The sequence below is a fragment of the Oncorhynchus masou genome, chromosome 8 (assembly GCF_036934945.1).
Source record: "Oncorhynchus masou masou isolate Uvic2021 chromosome 8, UVic_Omas_1.1, whole genome shotgun sequence".
Lineage (NCBI taxonomy): Eukaryota > Metazoa > Chordata > Actinopteri > Salmoniformes > Salmonidae > Oncorhynchus > Oncorhynchus masou.
This window is the reverse complement of record NC_088219.1, coordinates 35,035,464-35,055,416: the sequence shown is the minus strand read 5'-3', so window position 1 is coordinate 35,055,416 and position 19,953 is coordinate 35,035,464. Positions and strand designations below refer to the sequence as shown.

The 19,953-nt window shown below is 42.1% G+C and overlaps 1 protein-coding gene across 1 annotated transcript; it reads right to left on the bottom strand.

The window, feature by feature from the left end:
• Positions 1–1,524: 1,524 nt before the first annotated feature.
• Positions 1,525–11,214, bottom strand: LOC135543809 (fibrinogen C domain-containing protein 1-like). Its single transcript, XM_064971143.1, has 5 exons — positions 11,205–11,214; positions 10,482–10,596; positions 10,263–10,369; positions 8,447–8,626; positions 1,525–2,957 (listed from the first exon to the last, which is right to left on the bottom strand). The coding sequence occupies exons 1-5, from the start codon at positions 11,212–11,214 to the stop codon at positions 2,695–2,697; spliced, it is 675 nt and encodes a 224-aa protein (XP_064827215.1). The 3' UTR covers positions 1,525–2,694.
• Positions 11,215–19,953: the final 8,739 nt, after the last annotated feature.

Below are 19,953 nucleotides of genomic sequence, written 5' to 3'. Positions count from 1 at the left end.
ACAGTAGGACATGCTCTAAAAGTCATACACACTGTACAATAAATCTACACATACCTTTAAAGCTTTCAGTACATCTAAGAAAATCCATAACAAAACCCCCAAAATTAAGAGAAAAAAAACAGTTGATACACCAAATTTTAAAAATATTCAGAATTGCACAATTTCATCCCCACAAATTAGCAAAACTTCTCTTACTGTGTTTTTCTTTTTCTTTTTTATAACACTGTACAGACAAACATATTTTTTGTTGTCGTCATTCACAAAACACGTTTTTGAGCTATTAAGAAAGAAAATCCAGGTTGAGGGATCGGTCGATAGAAGCAAACTATATTCTACATCAACAGTTTCTCTGCTAGAGCCAGAAGAAAAGAGCCTGCGTCACCCTAGCAGAAAACCTAGGCATTCAGCAAGACATGGGTGGATTACAGAAGAGAAAAAATTACAGGAGATGGGGAGAAGGGGAGAGAGGGGAGACGGAGAAACCGAGAGGGGAGGGGGGGAGTGGACATTTTCTTACATGAGATATGGATGAAATACAACATAAAGGAGGCGAGAGAGACATAATGTGTGTATGTAGCTGCGTGTGTATGTGTACATCAATGGGTTAGATATGTTCTACCGGTTACAGCTGATTGCGAAAACACAGGCGTAGAGTTAAAATGCTCAGGAGAGTAGGGGACTATTTAATGTTGTGACCGTGAGGGTAAAGGATAAAACATGCTTTACTTTCCTAAAGGAAGAGATGAAAAACAGATTTTACTCTCTTGTCATGTCACTCCTGTCTCTGAAAGGTGGCTTTCTTTCTTTCTTTCTTTCTTTCTTTTGGCTCCAAGGGTCCCCTTGCAACTTCACCACACTCTCTTCCTTCTCTTTTCCATACTGCTGCCTGCTACATTCACTTACTACCAATGGGAACATGATAACCCTTATCACATTTACATAGGCTCTCTATCTGTCTGACTGGGAGCTCAAATAGTCTTACCCTTACCCTAACCTTAACTCAAAAATCTTAACCTTTAACCTAACTCTAGCTCCTAACCCTAAAACTAGCCCTAGCTCCTAACCCTTAACGTAATTCTAACCCTAACACTAATTCCAACCTTAACCCTAAACACCGTAGAAATAGCATTTAACCTTGTGGGGACTAACAAAATGTCCCCATTTGGTCAAATATGTTCCGTTTACTATCCTTGTGGGGACTTCTGGTCCCCACAAGAATAGTTAAACACGTCCACACACACACACTGAGGAGTTAACGTCTGGGGCTGTCGTAGCAGTGACTTGGCTGGTGATCAGCTGGCAGGCTGATCCGACAAAGTGCCCAATATGCTCCCTAATGGCCTCAGTCAGATTAATGATATCTGCTCCCTCTCATTTACCCTTCTCCCTCACCCCCTCCATTTGATCTCCACCCCCCCCCCCCCCATCTCTCTGTCGATCGCTCCCTCCCCCCTCCATTTGATCTCCATCCACCCCCCCATCTCTGTCAATCGCTCCCTCACCCCTCTATTTGATCTCCTCATTTTTCTCACTCTGTCTCTTATTCCCCTTTTCATTTAGTAATTCCCTTCTCACCCCTCTGTTTGATATGTCTAGCTCTGTCTCCTTCTATTTCAACCGTTCCCTCTACACCATTCCCATTCCATTGTCTTGTTATCCCACAGAGTATATCTTTAATAAAGGGATGCTTAAGCAGTGGGTGGTGAGGTACTGTGGGTTGTGCCATTTTAGCATGTCTCCTGACTGGAAGGACAATACAGCCAAATCCCTTTGGGTGACAGACTGAGTTTTGCTGTGTCATGGTAATACTGAAGCTTCAGGGTGCAGAGTTTTTTTTTGTGTGTGTGTGTGTGTTCTCTAACTGTAATGTCACATCTCCTGTTCTGACTCAGCCACATCTCCTGTTCTGACTCAGCCACTTGTTCAAAGGTCACACGGTAACGCCACACTTCGCTGACTGTAAACAACGCAGTAAAGGACTGTGGGAATAGAACTACTGGCTACAGGGTGCAACTGTCACAGGAGAGAGGTCAAGGTCAAGGCTCAGATAGAAAAGACAGATCATTGATTGATGACTAGATGTAAATAACGCGAGAAAGAGAGACGTAAGTAAGACAGTTGAGGCTACTGGGGGGGTGAACGGCTCATAGTAGTGGTTGGAACGGCACAAATTAAATGGCATCAAACACATGGTTTTTGAGACCGTTCCACTGACTCTGCTTCAGTCATTACCACAAGCCTGTTCTCCCCAGTTAAGGTGCCACCGAACTCCTGTGAAGTAAGAGTGAGTCAGATTCATTTCGTGTCGCGGTGTGGTCGTTGTCAGGAGGGAAACACTCAAAAACATTGGCAACAAATCTCCTAATGATAGTGATAAAGGATAAGGATGATGGGGGTGGGGGGCACGAAAAACCTCAGCACAACAGTAGTACGCAACGAGCGACGAGGGATTAGCAGAGGGCACAGCAAGCGGGGCGGGGCAGGGGGAAGGGATGAGGGTTCCACAGAGAAACGTAGACAGTAGTAGTATACCAATCAAAGATGTCCTTTTAGTCCGTCAGCAAACAATAGCTGAACAAGAACTACAGCCTATAGCTGTCTTTTTGAGTGTGGGGTTTTATATTTATTCTTATGAGCACCTTCTTCCTTCAAATTCCTTTCCTCTCTTTTTCTTCTTTTATTCCCTCATTTTTCTCATTTGCTCTGGTCTCGAGTGGGCCGTATCTTCATCTCGGAGAACTTGAGGGAGTACTGCCAGCCGGTCCAGGTGGACCACTCGATGCCGTCGGCATAGGAGGTGTGCTGCCCGCGGAGGTACTGTCCATTCAGGTTAGACGTGTGGCAGTTGCGGTACCACCAGGCACCGTGGTAGAAGGAGGCACAGTTGTTCTCCGAGTGGTCGTTGTCCTTGTCTTTGGTGGTGAACTTCATTCCGTTGTGCTTCAGCAGAGCATCGCCTGTGTGTGTGGGGGTGGGGGGGGGGGTGGATGGGTGGAGAACACATTCATGTTGCATTCATGTACAAACGCACACGCATCATATTTACAGAAACATGCACGCGCACACACACAAATGCACGCACAAGCACACACACCCACCCACACAGTCAAATGAAATTGACAAGGGTGAACAGAGGAGAAATAGGGGATAGATTGGAAGACAAGAAAGGAGAAATAGATAATTAAGAGAGGTTGAGCGATAGAAGAGGCTTTAGAGAGAAATACAATTGATTCCAAATCTTCAGTGCTTTGATTTGTCTTTCCTGGCGAAACCAATGTCTTTCACCAGAGCCCTCTTACATCAGACAGCACCAGAGAACCACTGCATTCCTAATTCATTTCCAAATGACTAAGAAACAATCCATCATTTCCATAGATGACGTGAGATCAGAGAGAGGCCTCCTCTCCTTTCTAAAGATCAGTCCTCATTACACAAACCACAGGGTTACAACACTTTGTTGTTCATTTATCAAAGGGCTCTATGCTGACCTCTTTATCCTTCTGCTTTTACTATCGCCTCCCTAACGATCCGATCAGCGCTCAACTGTCACATAGTGCGCACACACACACACACACACTTAAAAAAGAGCTTTGAAGCCTCAGCAGGACCTAAAACTACTCTGCGAGCATTTACAGAAATAGAACTGAAGAGAGGTACATGGGACACTGCTAGCTATAGGCTACGGCTTTGAGCTGAATGTCACTCTTGAGTGGTTGGCTATGGAACGCCATTTGGGTTTTGTATAATATATAATGTAATATTTCAGTAGCTATAGTTAACTAACTAAAGATCAAGCTAGGTGTCATAATCTAAAATAACCCGCATTTATAAGACTTATTTGATTAATGATGGGCGGACCCACATATGTGAAGCTAGACACAATAAGGGTTAGCCACAGTACTTGGATTTGCGGTTCACCTTCAAAATAAAAGTCTCTAATTGAAAGAGATGCAAATGAATGCAAATAGTAACATAATAGAATAGATCATGCTAAACGAGGTTGGAATGTTATATAAATTCAACAAAAGACAATTTAGTTAAGTGTTCTCTAGCATCTCATCAGGGCAACTAAATCCATTATTTGCCCAGGCAGGGTGTGGCCACATCACCACTCCACTCCCTCCAATTCCATTTTCCCACAGTAACTCACAGCGCCACCAGTTCCGACAGGGCGTCTCAGCATTTACACAGAGAGCCCCTAAGTGGAAAAATAAAATAAAATAAAACATATAAGAACAACCCAATGTGACAACATGATAATGGTTGCCGGATAATACGAAACAATAGGAGAGAAAAGAGGAACCAGGCTAGCAGTACTTAGCGTGTCATTTGCAGCCCACTCAGTGTAATCTTGTCTGGCTGAAGGGAAGTGAATGGGACAAGGTGGCTCCACTGAACACGGTTAGAATCTAGCTGCTTCCAGCCGCAATGACCAACCTGTCCACTGAGACCAGAGGGGTATCCTACTATGCAAGCAAGATCTACTAAGGGGTTTCTAAAGGGAATCAGCTTCAGTTACAGTGGGGCAAAAAAGTATTTAGTCAGCCACCAATTGTGCAAGTTCTTCCACTTAAAAAGATGAGGCCTGTAATTTTCATCTTAGGTACACTTCAACTATGACAGACAAAATGAGAAGAAAAAAATCCAGAAAATCCCATTGTAGGATTTGTTATGAATTTATTTGCAAATTATGGTGGAAAATAAGTATTAGGTCACCTACAAACAAGCAAGATTTCTGGCTCTCACAGATCTGTAACTTCTTCTTTAAGAGGCTCCTCTGTCCTCCACTCATTACCTGTATTAATGGCACCTGTTTGAACTTGTTATCAGTATAAAAGATACCTGTCCACAACCTCAAACAGTCACACTCCAAACTCCACTGTGGCCAAGACCAAAGAGTTGTCAAAGGACACGGGAAACAAAATTGTAGACCTACACCAGGCTGGGAAGACTGAATCTGCAATAGGTAAGCAGCTTGGTTTGAAGAAATCAACTGTGGGAGCAATTATTAGGAAATGGAAGACATACAAGACCACTGATAATCTCCCTCGATCTGGGGCTCCACTCAAGATCTCACCCCGTGGGGTCAAAATGATCACAAGAACGGTGAGTAAAAATCCCAGAACCACACAGGGGGACCTAGTGAATGACCTGCAGAGAGCTGGGACCAAAGTAACAAAGCCTACCATCAGTAACACACTATGCCGCCAGGGACTCAAATCTTGCAGTGCCAGACGTGTCCCCCTACTTAAGCCAGTACATGTCCAGGCCCGTCTGAAGTTTGCTAGAGAGCATTTGGATGATCCAGAAGAAGATTGGGAGAATGTCATATGGTCAGATGAAACCAAAATATAACTTTTTGGGAAAAACTCAACTCGTCGTGTTTGGAGGACAAAGAATGCTGAGTTGCATCCAAAGAACACCATACCTACTGTGAAGCATGGGGGTGGAAACATCATGCTTTGGGGCTGTTTTTCTGCAAAGGGACCAGGACGACTGATCCATGTAAAGGAAAGAACGCCTATAGCTAGTATCGTGAGATTTTGAGTGAAAACCTCCTTCCATCAGCAAGGTCATTGAAGATGAAACGTGGCTGGGTCTTTCAGCATGACAATGATCCCAAACACAACGCCCGGGCAACGAAGGAGTGGCTTCGTAAGAAGCATTTTCAAGGTCCTGGAGTGGCCTAGCCAGTCTCCAGATCTCAACCCCATAGAAAATCTTTGCAGGGAGTTGAAAGTCCTTGTTGCCCAGCAACAGCCCCAAAACATCACTGCTCTAGAGGAGATCTGCATGGAGGAATGGGCCAAAATACCAGCAACAGTGTGTGAAAACCTTGTGAAGACTTACAGAAAACGTTTGACCTCTGTCATTGCCAACAAAGGGTATATAATAAAGTATTGAGATAAACTTTTGTTATTGACCAAATACTTATTTTCCACCATAATTTGCACATTTTTATTTCTCATTTTGTCTGTCATAGTTGAAGTGTACCAATGATGAAAATGACAGGCCTCTGTCATCTTTTTAAGTGGGAGAACTTGCATAATTGGTGGCTGACTAAATACTTTTTTGCCCCACTGTAGCTTCACATTCCAGCTCAGGCTTTATCCGTATTACGACGGTGGCTATTGTTTGTCCACCTGCCGCTAAGTCTAACAGGCTTGTAACTGCGTGTGCATGTCACACATGGCTAGTCGAACACCGAGCTCTTCATTGAGACATTTCTGAAACATCAATCTCTAGGCGAGTTAGAGCCACATTTTCATTTGTGTCGGATTCAATATGAAATTAAAGTTATCTTTGAAATTCAGCAGGCTATTGTGTGAAATAATCTTTAAGTAGTGGGGCGGCAGGTAGCCTGTGGTTAGAGCATTGGGACAGTAACCGAACGTGTTACTAGATCGAATTCCTAAACTGACAAGGTACAAATCTGTCGTTCTACCCCTGAACAAGGCAGTTAACCCACTGTTTCCCGGTAGGCTGTCTTTCCCGGTAGGCTGTCTTTATTTTAATACATATTGTTAATGCCGTATTTCGGGTGCTTATCACTGTCATTACCATGTAACATAAACAAATATTTACTTTTGATAAATACAATATTTCAATCAGTCGTCTTCCTCAAATGAAGGGGATGATGATGCAATCTTTGCAAGAGGAAGGGAATCTGATTTCATTGCGCTCAACTCGTGGCTCAGTCATTTCAATCAGGGTAAGTGGAGTTAGCCGTGAGTTAGCCTGCACCGGAGAAGGTTAGCTCTGAAGCAGTCATAGAAATGTACTTGGCTAAAAGGTGAGCAGCTTTCGTATGACCGGTTATCATGAGTTGAACTCAGAGTTAACCAAAGTTACCTCGCTAACGCCTCAAACATGCTTCGTAGGATACCCCTCAGATCAGAGAAAATGTGAGTGAGAGTGTGTGTGTGATAATAACAATAACAGTGGTACTAAGGGGAGGAGAGGGTATGAGGGAGAGGCTAGTGTGCTGCAGTGGGATTCAAATGTCCAATCGGCATGTTGTCAGTTGAAGGTTAGTGGTATTGAGGTAGGAAGAGCTGGGAACAAGCTTTACACTGTAACACATTAGGGTTCCTCAAGGGTTCTTTGGGAAGGGTGATGTTCTATGTGGAACCATAATGACTCAAAGAACCCGTTAAGCTCTCCAATGGTTCTTTACAGTTCACAAAATGGTGCTTTGCTCTTTTCGTGATCATTTAATTGTCCAGTTTATCTAATAGGTTGTGTTATACCATGGCATATTATATCTGGCCATGGCCAGTGATGGTGTCTTGTGAAAGCCTCACGTATGGTCTTGTGTCAATTGAAAACGGTTGACTAAATCAGTCAGTGGTTCTCAATTCTCTACTCAGTGACCCCCAGCTGTTCCAGAGGTAGCTTACTTGATTCAACTTGCCAATACAATAACAACACATATGGAGTTTTAACAATATAATATGGCTGACCAGAATAAAAACCCTGTATGGTTCTTCAAAATTATCTACGAAGAGCCTTTCAGAATGAGAAATATTCTTTATACAATCGTTATTAACAAAGGTTCTATAAAGAACCACAAAAAAAAGGGTTTCATGTAGCCCCAAAAATGGTTGTACCAAAGCACAACCCTTTTTTTGGTGCTATATAGGACATATGTTAATGGTCATTTATAGAGCATCAAAAAAGGGTTCTATATAGCACCAAAAATGGTTCTGTTATGGTTACAAGCCAAATAACCCCTCCCTGGTACTATTTAGAACCATTATTTCTTTGTGTGTACAAGCCATTTACACAACACTCTCTCTTTCTGCAAAACCTGCTTGTGACAACACTCTCTCACTCCTCCTCTCATCTATACCCCCCTTCCCATCCCTCCATCTCTCATCTGTCCCTCTTCTCTCTCTGTGTGCTCAGTTCTCAGTACTCCACTCCCCAAAGGTTCTTTAAATTGATTATTTGTTGTGACAGGCATCTGGCAGTGTTTTGTTTATGCTGCCGGTCAACCACCGTAATTAATTGGGTAGTAATTTATTCACGGTGACGGGATTGCGGCTGAGATGTGATGTTTGGGGAACAGATATACGCAGACACATACGGTCTGTCCTTGTCTCGCTGTCCCTGTCTATCCACGCTGTGGAGACCAAACCAAACGCTTCCATCCCTCCTTCCCTCAGCACTTAACAAAAAACTACTGCAGAGGACACAGCAGTTTTTACTATAGATAGTCAATGCAATTTTGAGTCATACGTATTTAATGAGTAAACCTGGGGCTTCAACATGCGTGTTCAAGTGCGGCTTATCTTTGCTTTGGTTACCCCGGTGTCTCGGTCTATAACAACCCAATCTATAATTTAAATCAAACTTAAATATAAAATGTTAATTGAAGATGAGAGTTTATTAGGTTGATACTTTATTGATTAACAAAGGGAACTGGTCATTCAGATATATGTACCTGCATTTCCAGAGTAATCTCCAACAGTAAGTGGGTATCCATCATCGTCAGGGTCAACAGAGAACAGGCCAACTCCAAACATTCCATACTGGGCGTAGGCTGTACTGTTGTCAAAGTCCTCCAGGTCAATCCTCAACTCATAATTGCCCTGGATGGAGAGAGCATGGATCTGCTTCAACCCTGGAGAGAGAGAGAGAGAGAGAGAGAAGGAGAGAGTTAGAGTTGACCAGTCAGAGCCACTCCCTGAGGGAGAGAGACCCCTTGTTTCCTTGAGACAACACCCACACCAAAGTCATTTCATTTCAGGAGCAGCATCTGCTTCGTGCTGTGCCATGGGTCTTCAAGGAAAACTGGAACACACTTAATGTCCCTGCCCACCGGTCAGTTCCCAGAAGTCAACCTGCTACAGTAAGTGAGAGGTCCCCTCAGCGCAGCAGGTTGCTCTGTCTGGATGCTTTAACCCATGGTCTGTCACATAACATCAAAGACAGCACTGCTCTCACTCCCGAGTCATCACAAAGCACACTCTGATGGACACACACACACAAACGTGAGCGCGCACTCATGCACACACACACACGTTTGTTTTATTATCCTTTTGGGGATCAAATAGTTGATTCCCATTTTAAATCCTATTTTTCCCTAACCCTTCCCTAATCTTAACCCAAAACCCTAAATCCTAATCTTAAACCTAATCCTAATTGTAACCCTAACCCTGAACCTAACCCCTAAGCCTGAAAAAGCCTCTTTGCTTTTGGAGACAGGTGAAATGTGACTGACCGGCTAGATTTGGACTTATCAAGCAACATTTTTAAATTGTGTTGTTGTTTTTTTACATTGGATAAAAGTAAAGACTCAGCGCTACAATATGTTATATCATACACTGCATTTGTTGAGGAACAATGGGAAAATAATTCTGCTTTGAAAGTTGATAAACTTGTAACCCCACTTTCGAGAAAATGTCTCTGGAGAGCTTTTTTTAGTCTACACTCATTCCGAATCATTCACACCCTCTTAAACCTTAGCCCCCCCACCCATCTCTTTAAGGATTCACATGTGGCCATGTGCTAAACAGAGTGAGTAGTGTAGTAAAGATTTCAAGGCTAAAAGTAGTAGCCTACAAACAGCCTATATCCTAATATGCCTTTGGTGCAGGTCATGTTGTTGTTCACATTACCGTCTCTGCTAAACACACGATATCAAAAAAAACCATCTACGTTTATTTGTCACATGCACAGCATACAGAAGGTGCATAATCTCGCTTTAATCTTGCTAAGTGGAAGGGTCTCTACAGAAGGTGTAAACGGTACAGTGAAATGGGTAATTGCATATTTGCATAGTAGCAATATCAAAAATAAAAAATGTCAAGATAAAAAATAAAAAAATGTCAAAGCCAGAAGAGAAAGAACAAAATAATATAGAGTATGTACAAGAATAATATCAAGAACAATATTAGTGCTAGATGAGGTAGTTATGTGCATGCAATCAGGGGTAAAGAGGCTGGGCATCAGGATGAAAAATTAATAGCAGCAGCAACGTAAGGCATGTGTGTGTGTGTTCGGAGAGAGCCATATGAATGTGCATAGAGGCACTGCTGAAAGCCCGGATGACTGGGAACTCGCCCCCGGTGATGAACTGTTCCGTCCACACCACACATGAACAAGGGAATCTATATGAGCCGGTTTCTGTCCTGCCCTCAACTTTGGTGCAGGGCATGTGATATCCATGGTCTCTTCATCGTAAAAGTCTCTGATCTTCTCAAAAAGATACACATGTCTAGTTGTATCCAGTCCAAGTGGGTCTTGTACAGGCAGACCATCTATGGGAGGAAGGCCGTCAGTGTTGCGCAGCAGCTGAAACCTGGTCAAGACTGAGTCTGAATGCTCCTTGGCGACAACAACACCAGACTCCAGAGCATCGAAGCTGTAAAATAGGAAAATATACCCAAAAATAAAGACCTTAAATAAAATCAATTCACCTCCCAAATTTAGATTAGAATAATAACCTCATACAATGCAATGAAAATGATAATCACCTGAAGTGCTGATACTGCTTGATCTGTGGCAATGGCCTGAAGTACGGAGTCAGGTGTTGTTGCCAGCCATAGCTTTCCACCAGCACCGTAACATGCTCCAAGTCTTCTTGTATGACTGGTGGAGGAGAGTCAGGCGGGTTCTACTGATGCTGAAAGACAAATTACAGATTCAAATATTTTATTATACAACAGGATGGCCACAATCACTGCCAACTTGATGGGTCATGTAATCATCTGGCGAAGGGAAGTCCTGTATTTAGACATGTAGCTAGCTAAACAATGAACCATAATCCCAACCCATAGAGTGCTAGCAATACCAACCGATTGTCAAAGCTAGCTAAAGCTAACCAACTAGGTTCAATGTTAGTTAGCTAGCTGACATTAGGCTATAACTGGCAATGGAAATGGCATTCTGTGATAATACTATGACACAGATCGTAAACATAATGTTAGCTAGCGATCCTGACAGCTAACATTAGCTAGCTAGCTAACATAAGGCTTTAACTTGGGATCTTTTGTTTCGACATGCAGCTAGCTAGCTAAGGAATTAACCATAATCCAAATCCATAGAGTGCTAGCAATACCAACCGATTGTCAAAGCTAGCTAAAGCTAACCAAATAGGTTCAATGTTAGCTAGTTGGCTAGCTAACATTAAGCTATAACTAGCAATGCAAATGGCTTTCTGAGATATTACAACACAGAAAATGTAGCTAGACTCTTACCTGTATACATGGATGAACGCTTCACAGAAGACTGCAACCCCTTTTGTTAAATAAGACGTCCTGTGTCATTTCCATTTTGTTTGTACAGCTTGTATGGCCCGTTGTGTCAAGTCACTGGTTCACACTGACCATGTGCAAAGCCATAACAATCATCCGATCTTTCTACCTCTCTGTCGTGGATGCCATGGTTGCCCTTAGTTTGAAGATGTAATATGGAGACAGGTGTTTTATACAATAGCCTTCCGTGTTCTCTTTTCAACTCCCTCTGCATAGTTAATTAAATGACAGAATTGTATGAATCTCGTAATCATACTCTGCTTCCACCAGGCATTCCACTGATTTCAAAACTTGGTCAACTTCATGATTGCCATTTCTTCCCCATCACTGTAATCAAAAGACTCTACAATGTCTGGTTAAATGACAATGTGTTTACCTAAATCAGGGATTTCCTTAACGTCTGATTACTTTTTAGAGTCAGAGAGAGTCAGCATGGCACAATCGTCCTCCAGAAAGTAGTCCATCACAATTGTTTCCAACTGACCTTTGTCAATAAAGTGTCACACCCTGACCATAGTTTGCCTTGTATGTTTCTATGTTTTGTTTGGTCAGGGTGTGATCTGAGTGGGCATTCTATGTTGGATGTCTAGTTTTCTGTTTCTGTGTTTGGCCTGATATGGTTCTCAATCAGAGGCAGGTGTTAGTCATTGTCTCTGATTGGGAGCCATATTTTGTCATTGTGGGTGATTGTCTATGTCTATTACAGTTACTTGTGTCTGCACAGTTCTTATTATAGCGTCACGGTCGTTATTTTGTTTATTGGTTTTGTACAGTTTACTTCGTGTTTGTTGTCATCTATTAAATGATGCATTCACACCATTTCCATTTTGTTTGTACAGCTTGTATGGCCCGTTGTGTCAAGTCACTCTGGTTCACACTGGCCATGTGCAAAGCCATGGTCCGCTTCATACGACGATCGTGACATAAAGCTTATAAAATTCAGGGCAACAATGTTATTGAGAGCAGTAGCAACACATTTACACTTCTCCATTGCTAATGTTATATATACACATATACAGTGGGGCAAAAAAGTATTTAGTCAGCCACCAATTGTGCATGTTCTCCCACTTAAAAATATGAGAGAGGCCTGTAATTTTCATCATAGGTACACTTCAACTATGACAGACAAAATGGAGAAAAAAAATCCAGAAAATCACATTGTAGGATTTTAAATTAATTTATTTGCAAATTATGGTGGAAAATAAGTATTTGGTCAATAACAAAAGTTTATCTAAATACTTTGTTATATACCCTTTGCTGGCAATGACAGAGGTCAAACGTTTTCTGTAAGTCTTCACAAGGTTTTCACACACTGTTGCTGGTATTTTGGCCCATTCCTCCATGCAGATCTCCTCTAGAGCAGTGATGTTTTGGGGCTGTTGCTGGGCAACACGGACTTTCAACTCCTTCCAAAGAGTTTCTATGGGGTTGAGATCTGGAGACTGGCTAGGCCACTCCAGGACCTTGGAATGTTTCTTACGAAACCACTCCTTCGTTGCCAGGGCGGTGTGTTTGGGATCATTGTCATGCTGAAAGACCCAGCCACGTTTCATCTTCAATGCCCTTGGTGATGGAAGGAGGTTTTCACTCAAAATCTCACGATACATGGCCCCATTCATTCTTTCCTTTACAGGAATCAGTTGTCCTGGTCCCTTTGCAGAAAAACAGCCCCAAAGCATGATGTTTCCACCCCCATGCTTCACAGTAGGTATGTTGTTCTTTGGATGCAACTCACCATTCTTTGTCCTCCAAATGAGTTTTTTACCAAAAAGTTATATTTTGGTTTCATCTGACCATATGACATACTCCCACTCTTCTTCTGGATCATCCAAATGCTCTTTAGCAAACTTCAGACGGGCCAGGACATGTACTGGCTTAAGCAGGGGGACACATCTGGCACTGCAGGATTTGACTCCCTGGCGGCGTAGTGTGTTACTGATGGTAGGCTTTGTTACTTTGGTCCCAGCTCTCTGCAGGTCATTCACTAGGTCCCCCCGTGTGGTTCTGGGATTTTTGCTCACCGTTCTTGTGATCATTGTGACCCCACGGGGTGAGATCTGACGTGGAGCCCCAGATCGAGGGAGATTATCAGTGGTCCACCATCAGTGTGTTCCATTTCCTAATAATTACTCCCACAGTTGATTTCTTCAAACCAAGCTGCTTACCTATTGCAGATTCAGTCTTCCCAGCCTGGTGCAGGTCTACAATTTTGTTTCTGGTGTCCTTTGACAGCTCGTTGGTCTTGGCCACAGTGGAGTTTGGAGTGTGACTGTTTGAGGTTATGGACAGGTGTCTTTTATACTGATAACAAGTTCAAACAGGTGCCATTAATACAGGTAACGAGTGGAGGACAGAGGAGCCTCTTAAAGAAGAAGTTACAGGTCTGAGAGCCAGAAATCTTGCTTTTTTGTAGGTGACCAAATACTTATTTTCCACCATATTTTGCAAATAAATAAATTAAAAATCCTACAATGTGATTTCTAATTTTGGCTGTCATAGTTGAAGTGTACCTATGATGAAGAGGCCTGATGAAAATTACAGGCCTCTCTCATCTTTTTAAGTGGGAGAACTTGCACAATTGGTGGCTGTCTAAATACTCCCCCCCCACTGTATATATATGAAAACAGCTGCAATAAAAAGGATTATCTACACATCAGTGGAGACTCCTCGGAGGAGGAAAAAGAGGACCATCCTCCTCATTGAATTTCATAAAAATGTTAATTGTAAAACATATAAAAGGTTATTATTTCTTAGATAAAACTGTATTAAATAGATTCACATCACCATATAACTGTCTGAAACACACTATTCTGCAAAGGTCTACAGGAGCCTCAACAGCACTCTGTAGGGAAGCACCATGTTGTAGCCGGAGGACAGCTAACTTCCATCCTCCTCTGGGTACACTGACTTCAATACTAAACCTAGGAGAGTCATAGTTCTCACCCCCTTCCATAGACATGCACAGAAACTTCCAGAGGACGTCCTCCAGCCTATCAGAGCTCTTGCAGCATGAACTGACACGTTGTTCACCCAATGAAAGTATTAGATAATTCATCTAGTACTGAAAGCATAAGCCAGCACTGCAGTGTACAACATGTGGTGAGTGAACAGTTTGAACAGTTTTGAACAAATTAATTTCTTCCAAAATTTAGGAGAAGCAAGAGCGAAATAGAGAGAGGGAGATTTTGTCATTTATTTTACTTTCAGATTCACTTACTAAGCTAACAAATGCAGCTAGCTAGTTTAGTCTAAAGAAACATTCCGCTCAAACAGAAGGATGCTATATTAGCTTGACTTTCCAACACAACACTGGAACTCTTCCAAGTCAAGGTAAGCTTCTGGTATTACACATTTATTGCCACCAGGGTCCACCGGTGTAACTGCTTACTGAATGTACACTAACGTTACTGCATGATTGTAGCGAATTTACTAACGTGTTAGTTCTATTAGCTATGCTGACTATGACGTTACTTTAGCTAATAGGGTGACAACGATGCAGGCTGTGTGTAGCGGTTTGGCTTGGAAAATGTGTTTTGCCTGGTCACATACAGCTGATCTGTTGTGGATTGAAGTCCACATGCGAAGGGAAGAGAAGGAATACAATGTGGCTGTTATGAGAGTGAACTCTGTTCATGCATGATCAGGGGAGTATTCATTCTGCCTATTCTGTTGAAAAACATTTCTTAAACGGAAGCAAACAGAATAAAACAAGGATAAACATACCTGAATTTGTCCAAAAGAAACTCTCGTTTGCAACTGTAGTACTAATGATTACACCTTACATCAGCTAGATGCAGGCAATGTGTGCAAGCGGCATTGAAACCTGTGTGTACAAACGTTGTAAAATGTAATTCATATTCTAGGTTGTAGCAACCTCATGATGGGTATAGGGAACATTTGAGTACCATGTAGTAGCCTAAACCTATCGCTGTTACATTGAACTGGGTAAATGGAATATGAATGAGAGTCATCCAATACGCTGTAATAGAAATAAGGTCATGCTCATTTAACGGCGCTGACCGCCACTGCTACACATAACGAGCAGATCATTTTATAGATGGAAGATGGCACACGGCAGACCAATCCGAACTCATCTCTCTGTATTTCCAGCCTATTCATTATCACAGCCAATCATGGCCAGCGGGGAAGGTTCCTGGCTTTTTCCATGGCTAAACCAACTAGGCTCGTAATTTAACAATTGTATTCGTATTTGCAGATGTCATACACGTTTGTATTAAGGCACATGAAAGTTCACATGTTCACACAAAAAACTCATTTAGATATCTAATATTTTTTATATATATAATTCACATGCCTCTCCTATGAAGTAGTGACGTGCAACATATGCCTAGTTTCCTGAAACAAGTCACAAATGTTTTGTGTGTGTGAATGGACACGCCCCAGTCACTGAGTTTGGAAGCTCCCATGACAGGAACTCAATACGAAAGACTCATCTTGTCCCGATCATAAAATCTTCAGCTGGCTATGGGTCAATTTCACTCCATTCCAACTCTGTAGTCAAGATTGAGAACTCAATATTTCAAAATAAACAAACCCAGTGATTGACATCACAGCCTGTGAAGTGACTCACTCAGTGAGTCTGTTTCAGTTCAGGCATGTCATGGCTGTCTCACAATGAACTCTAATTAAGAGAGAGAGTGAAACAGAGTGCGAGAGAGAGCGACAAAGACAGAGCGAGGGCGTTGCCATTCCTCCTTCCACACATCCTTGCCCTCCTCCTGTTCCTTGGTTTCCCCTGCTGTGTAGACTGATGGTACTTCCAGGCCAGAGCTCTGCACTCCTGAGATCAAAGAGACTGACAGACAGAGCAGAACAGGAATACGCCTCCCTCCTGACCAAACTGGGTTCTCCAGTCACTCTGAGGTGTTTCAGTGAAAAGCACACTGCATTACAGCGACGATAGACTAACAGTGGGGGACTGTAGCTTAGTACATACCAGCCTCTAGCTTTGGTGTTCAAAACACATTCTACAGTTACGGGTGTTTTCTTAGGATGAAAAGATATTTGAAAGAGAAATAATGATTTTCCACAGGCTGTGTAGCTTAAAAGCAATGTTGTGTCTTGAGATTTCACGGATCATATATGATTACTTAACTGTATGCAATGGGAACAGCCTCTGATAGTTTAAGGTCACAGTGAAGATATGCAATAAGGCTCTAATTATATACTGTAGCAGTGCAGAAACAAGATAAGATAACCTAAATAAGCAAGAGAACAGCTGTTCACAACTGAGGTGCTTGGTAGACATTTGAAGCAGCAACAGGTGTCAATGTAACCTGGTTCCAGATCTGTTTGTGATGTTTTGCCATATACTTGTCACTCATTGTCAAGTCAAACACACTGTAAATGTAATCCTGTAATTTTTACAGTAAATAACTACAGGACCTTTACTATAACACAAATGTACAGAATATTACTGGAACAGTACAAGATGCTGTGTTCTTAGAATGTACAGTGCATTGCTGGAAGCACAGTGGTTAGTAAACTGTTGCAGATGTACATATACGCTGAACAAAAATATAAACAAAACATGTCACAATTTCAAAGATTTTACTAAGTTACTGTTCAGAAATCAGTCAATTTAAATAAATAAATGATGCCCTAATCTGTGGATTTCACATGACTGGGAATACAGATATGCATCTGTTGGTAACAGATACCTTTAAAAAAAAGGTAGAGGCGTGGATCAGAAAACCAGTCAGTATCTGATGTGACCACCATTTGCCTCATGCAGTGCGTCAGATCTCCTTCGCATAGAGTTGATCAGGCTGTTGATTGTGAGAGCATCCAAAACATGCTCAATGGGTGACATGTCTGGTGAGCATGCAGGCCATGGAAGAACCCGGGGCATTTTCAGCTTCCATGAATTGTGTACAGATCCTTGCAACATGGAGCCATGCATTATCATGCTGAAACATGAGGTGATGGCGGTAGATGAATGACACGACAATGGGCCTCAGGATCTCGTCACAGTATTTCTGTGCATTCAAATTGCCATCAATAGAATGCAATTGTGTTTGTAGTTCGTAGTTTATGCCTGCCCATGCCATAACCCCACCACCACTATGGGGCACTTTGTACACGATGTGGACATCGACAAATCATTAAATTCTCTGGCTACAGCTCTGGTGGACATTCCTGCAGTCAGCATGCATACAATTCATAGAGCCTATTTTGTAACAGTTTAATTAGAATAGAAGTATTCAGTATTTTATAACACAAATATATATTTGGAAATACCCCACTTAACTAAAACACCCTCAGTAATTGTAATATAATCTTTTACTTGTTATGACTGTGGTTTATTCTTGTTTACCTTAATTTAATACCCTGAATGTTAGTCGCTCTGGCTAAGAGCATCTGCTATGACCAAAATGTAAAAATGCATACTTGCGAAGCATTTAGCAGCTCTTATCCAGAGTGACTAACAGCCAGCTAATTAAACTAAGTTTGATAAAAACAACATATTACAGTCATCGCAAGTGAAATCTCTATGTAACCGTTACTGGGAATGTTGTTGAAGTTCAGGATAGATTGGTCTTCATCTTGTCCTGTATTTGTATTACGATGCACGAAAGTATGTCGAAGCATGCTTGTTGAACATCTCATTCTGAAGTCATGAGCGTTAATATGGAGTTGGTCCCCCCTTTTCTGCATGACAATTTCCACTCTTCTGGGAAAGATTTCCACTAGTTGTTCCAAATTGCTGTGGGGACTTGCTTTCATTCAGCTGCAAGAGCATTTAGTGAGGTTGGGCACAGATTTTGGGATAATAGGCCTGGCTTGCAGTCGATGTTCCAATTCATCCCAAAGGTGTTTGATGGGGTTCAGGTCAGGGCTCTTTGCAGGCTGGTCAAGTTCTTCCACACCAATCTCGACAAACCATTTCTCTTTGTGCACAGGGGCATTCCCCAAACTGTTTCCACAAAGTTGAAAGCACAGAATCGTCTAGAATGTTTCCTGGTATTCTGTAGCAGTAAGATTTCCCTTCAATGGAACTAAAGGGCCAAGACCAAACCATGAAAAACAGCCCATACCATTTTTCCTCTTCCACCACACTTTAAAGATGGCTCTATGCATTCGAGCAGGTAGCGTTCTTCTGGCATCAGCTGAACCCAAATTTGTCCGTTGGACTGCCAGATGGTAAAGCGTGATTCATCACTCCAGAGAACGTGTTTCCACTGCTCCAGTGTCCGAGCTGGCGAGCTTTACACCACTCCAGCCGACGCTTGACATTACACATGGTGATCTTAGGCTTGTGTGTGGCTGCTCAGCCATGGAAACCCATTCATGAAACTCCCGATGAACAGTTCTTGTACTGACGCTGCTTCCATGGGCAGTTAGGAACTCGGTAGTGAGTGTTGCAACAGAGGATGATTTTTACACACTATGCACTTCAGTGGTCCCATTCTGTGAGCTTGTGTGGCCTACCACTTTGCGACTGACCTGTTGTTGATCCTAGAAATCTTCACTTCACAATAACAGCACCTACAATTGACTGGGGCAGCTCTTGCAGGGCAGAAATTTTGACAAACTGACTTGTTGAAAAGGTGGCATCCTATGACTGTGCCACATTGAAAGTCACTTAGCTCTTCAGTAAGGCCATTCTACTGCTAATGTTTTCCTATGGACATTGCATTGCTGTGTGCTCGATTTAATACACCTGTCAGCAACAGGTTTGGCTGATATAGCCGAATCCACTTATTTGAAGGGGTGTCCACATACTTTAGTATATGTAGTGTACCTTTTGAATGTATATTTTCCTGATCTCTGGCTATTACAAATTATGGTACCGCAATATTGACAGTAACTTGCCACCAACTTCCTGTAAGTTACTGGAAAATGCAAAGCAATGACCGTACACAGTACAAAAAGTGAATGCTATTGTAATCATGTTGGCATTTTACTGTAATGACATGGGATTAGTGCAAGCAGGTTGGGTGTTAGGTATTTGATTTTACAGAATATTTGTGAATATATGTAGTTTTATATCACTTGCTCTTCTAGAGGCCTAAACAAAATGTTACCAACCGGCTGTGATTGTTGGTCTAAACCAATCAAAGGATGTGGTTTAACTCTAATCTACCCCTATATACGTGCATTCAATTGTTAGGGAAATACTACCATATATCAGTTCAATTGTTACAGCATTCTCACTAACGTGTCAAACAATTATACATTAGCCACTTACAAGGCACACCTCAAAATATTGTTAATGAGCCAGCGATTCTTTCCAATTCCAAAACCCTTTCCCACAACGCACCATAATTCACAGTATGCTGCTTTAAATATACAGCAAAACAGGTAATACAGTGCTTTGGCAATTTGTTACAGTGCATGTTTGGCTTAACTATTCCTAAGGTAGCAAGAAAGCAGTAAAAACTGGCACCCAGAGTAAGAGGAGCCAATGGTATTTCTCAGACAAACCTCATCAGAAATTAAGTTCAATACTCTCTCTTCCTTTCCAAACCCCACCAAACTTAACGTCTAATGGCTCAGTCTGATTTGAATTCACTACTAATCCTCCAGCTCTGTCAGTCTCAGTGTGCTCTGACAGAGAAGGCTGATGAGGGCTAAAGAAGATGCCTAATTTGACAGCAAACCCTGATGAAAAAACCCCATTACCATTCAGTTATGTTGACTCCCAGGCAGTGTCCCAAATGGAACTCTA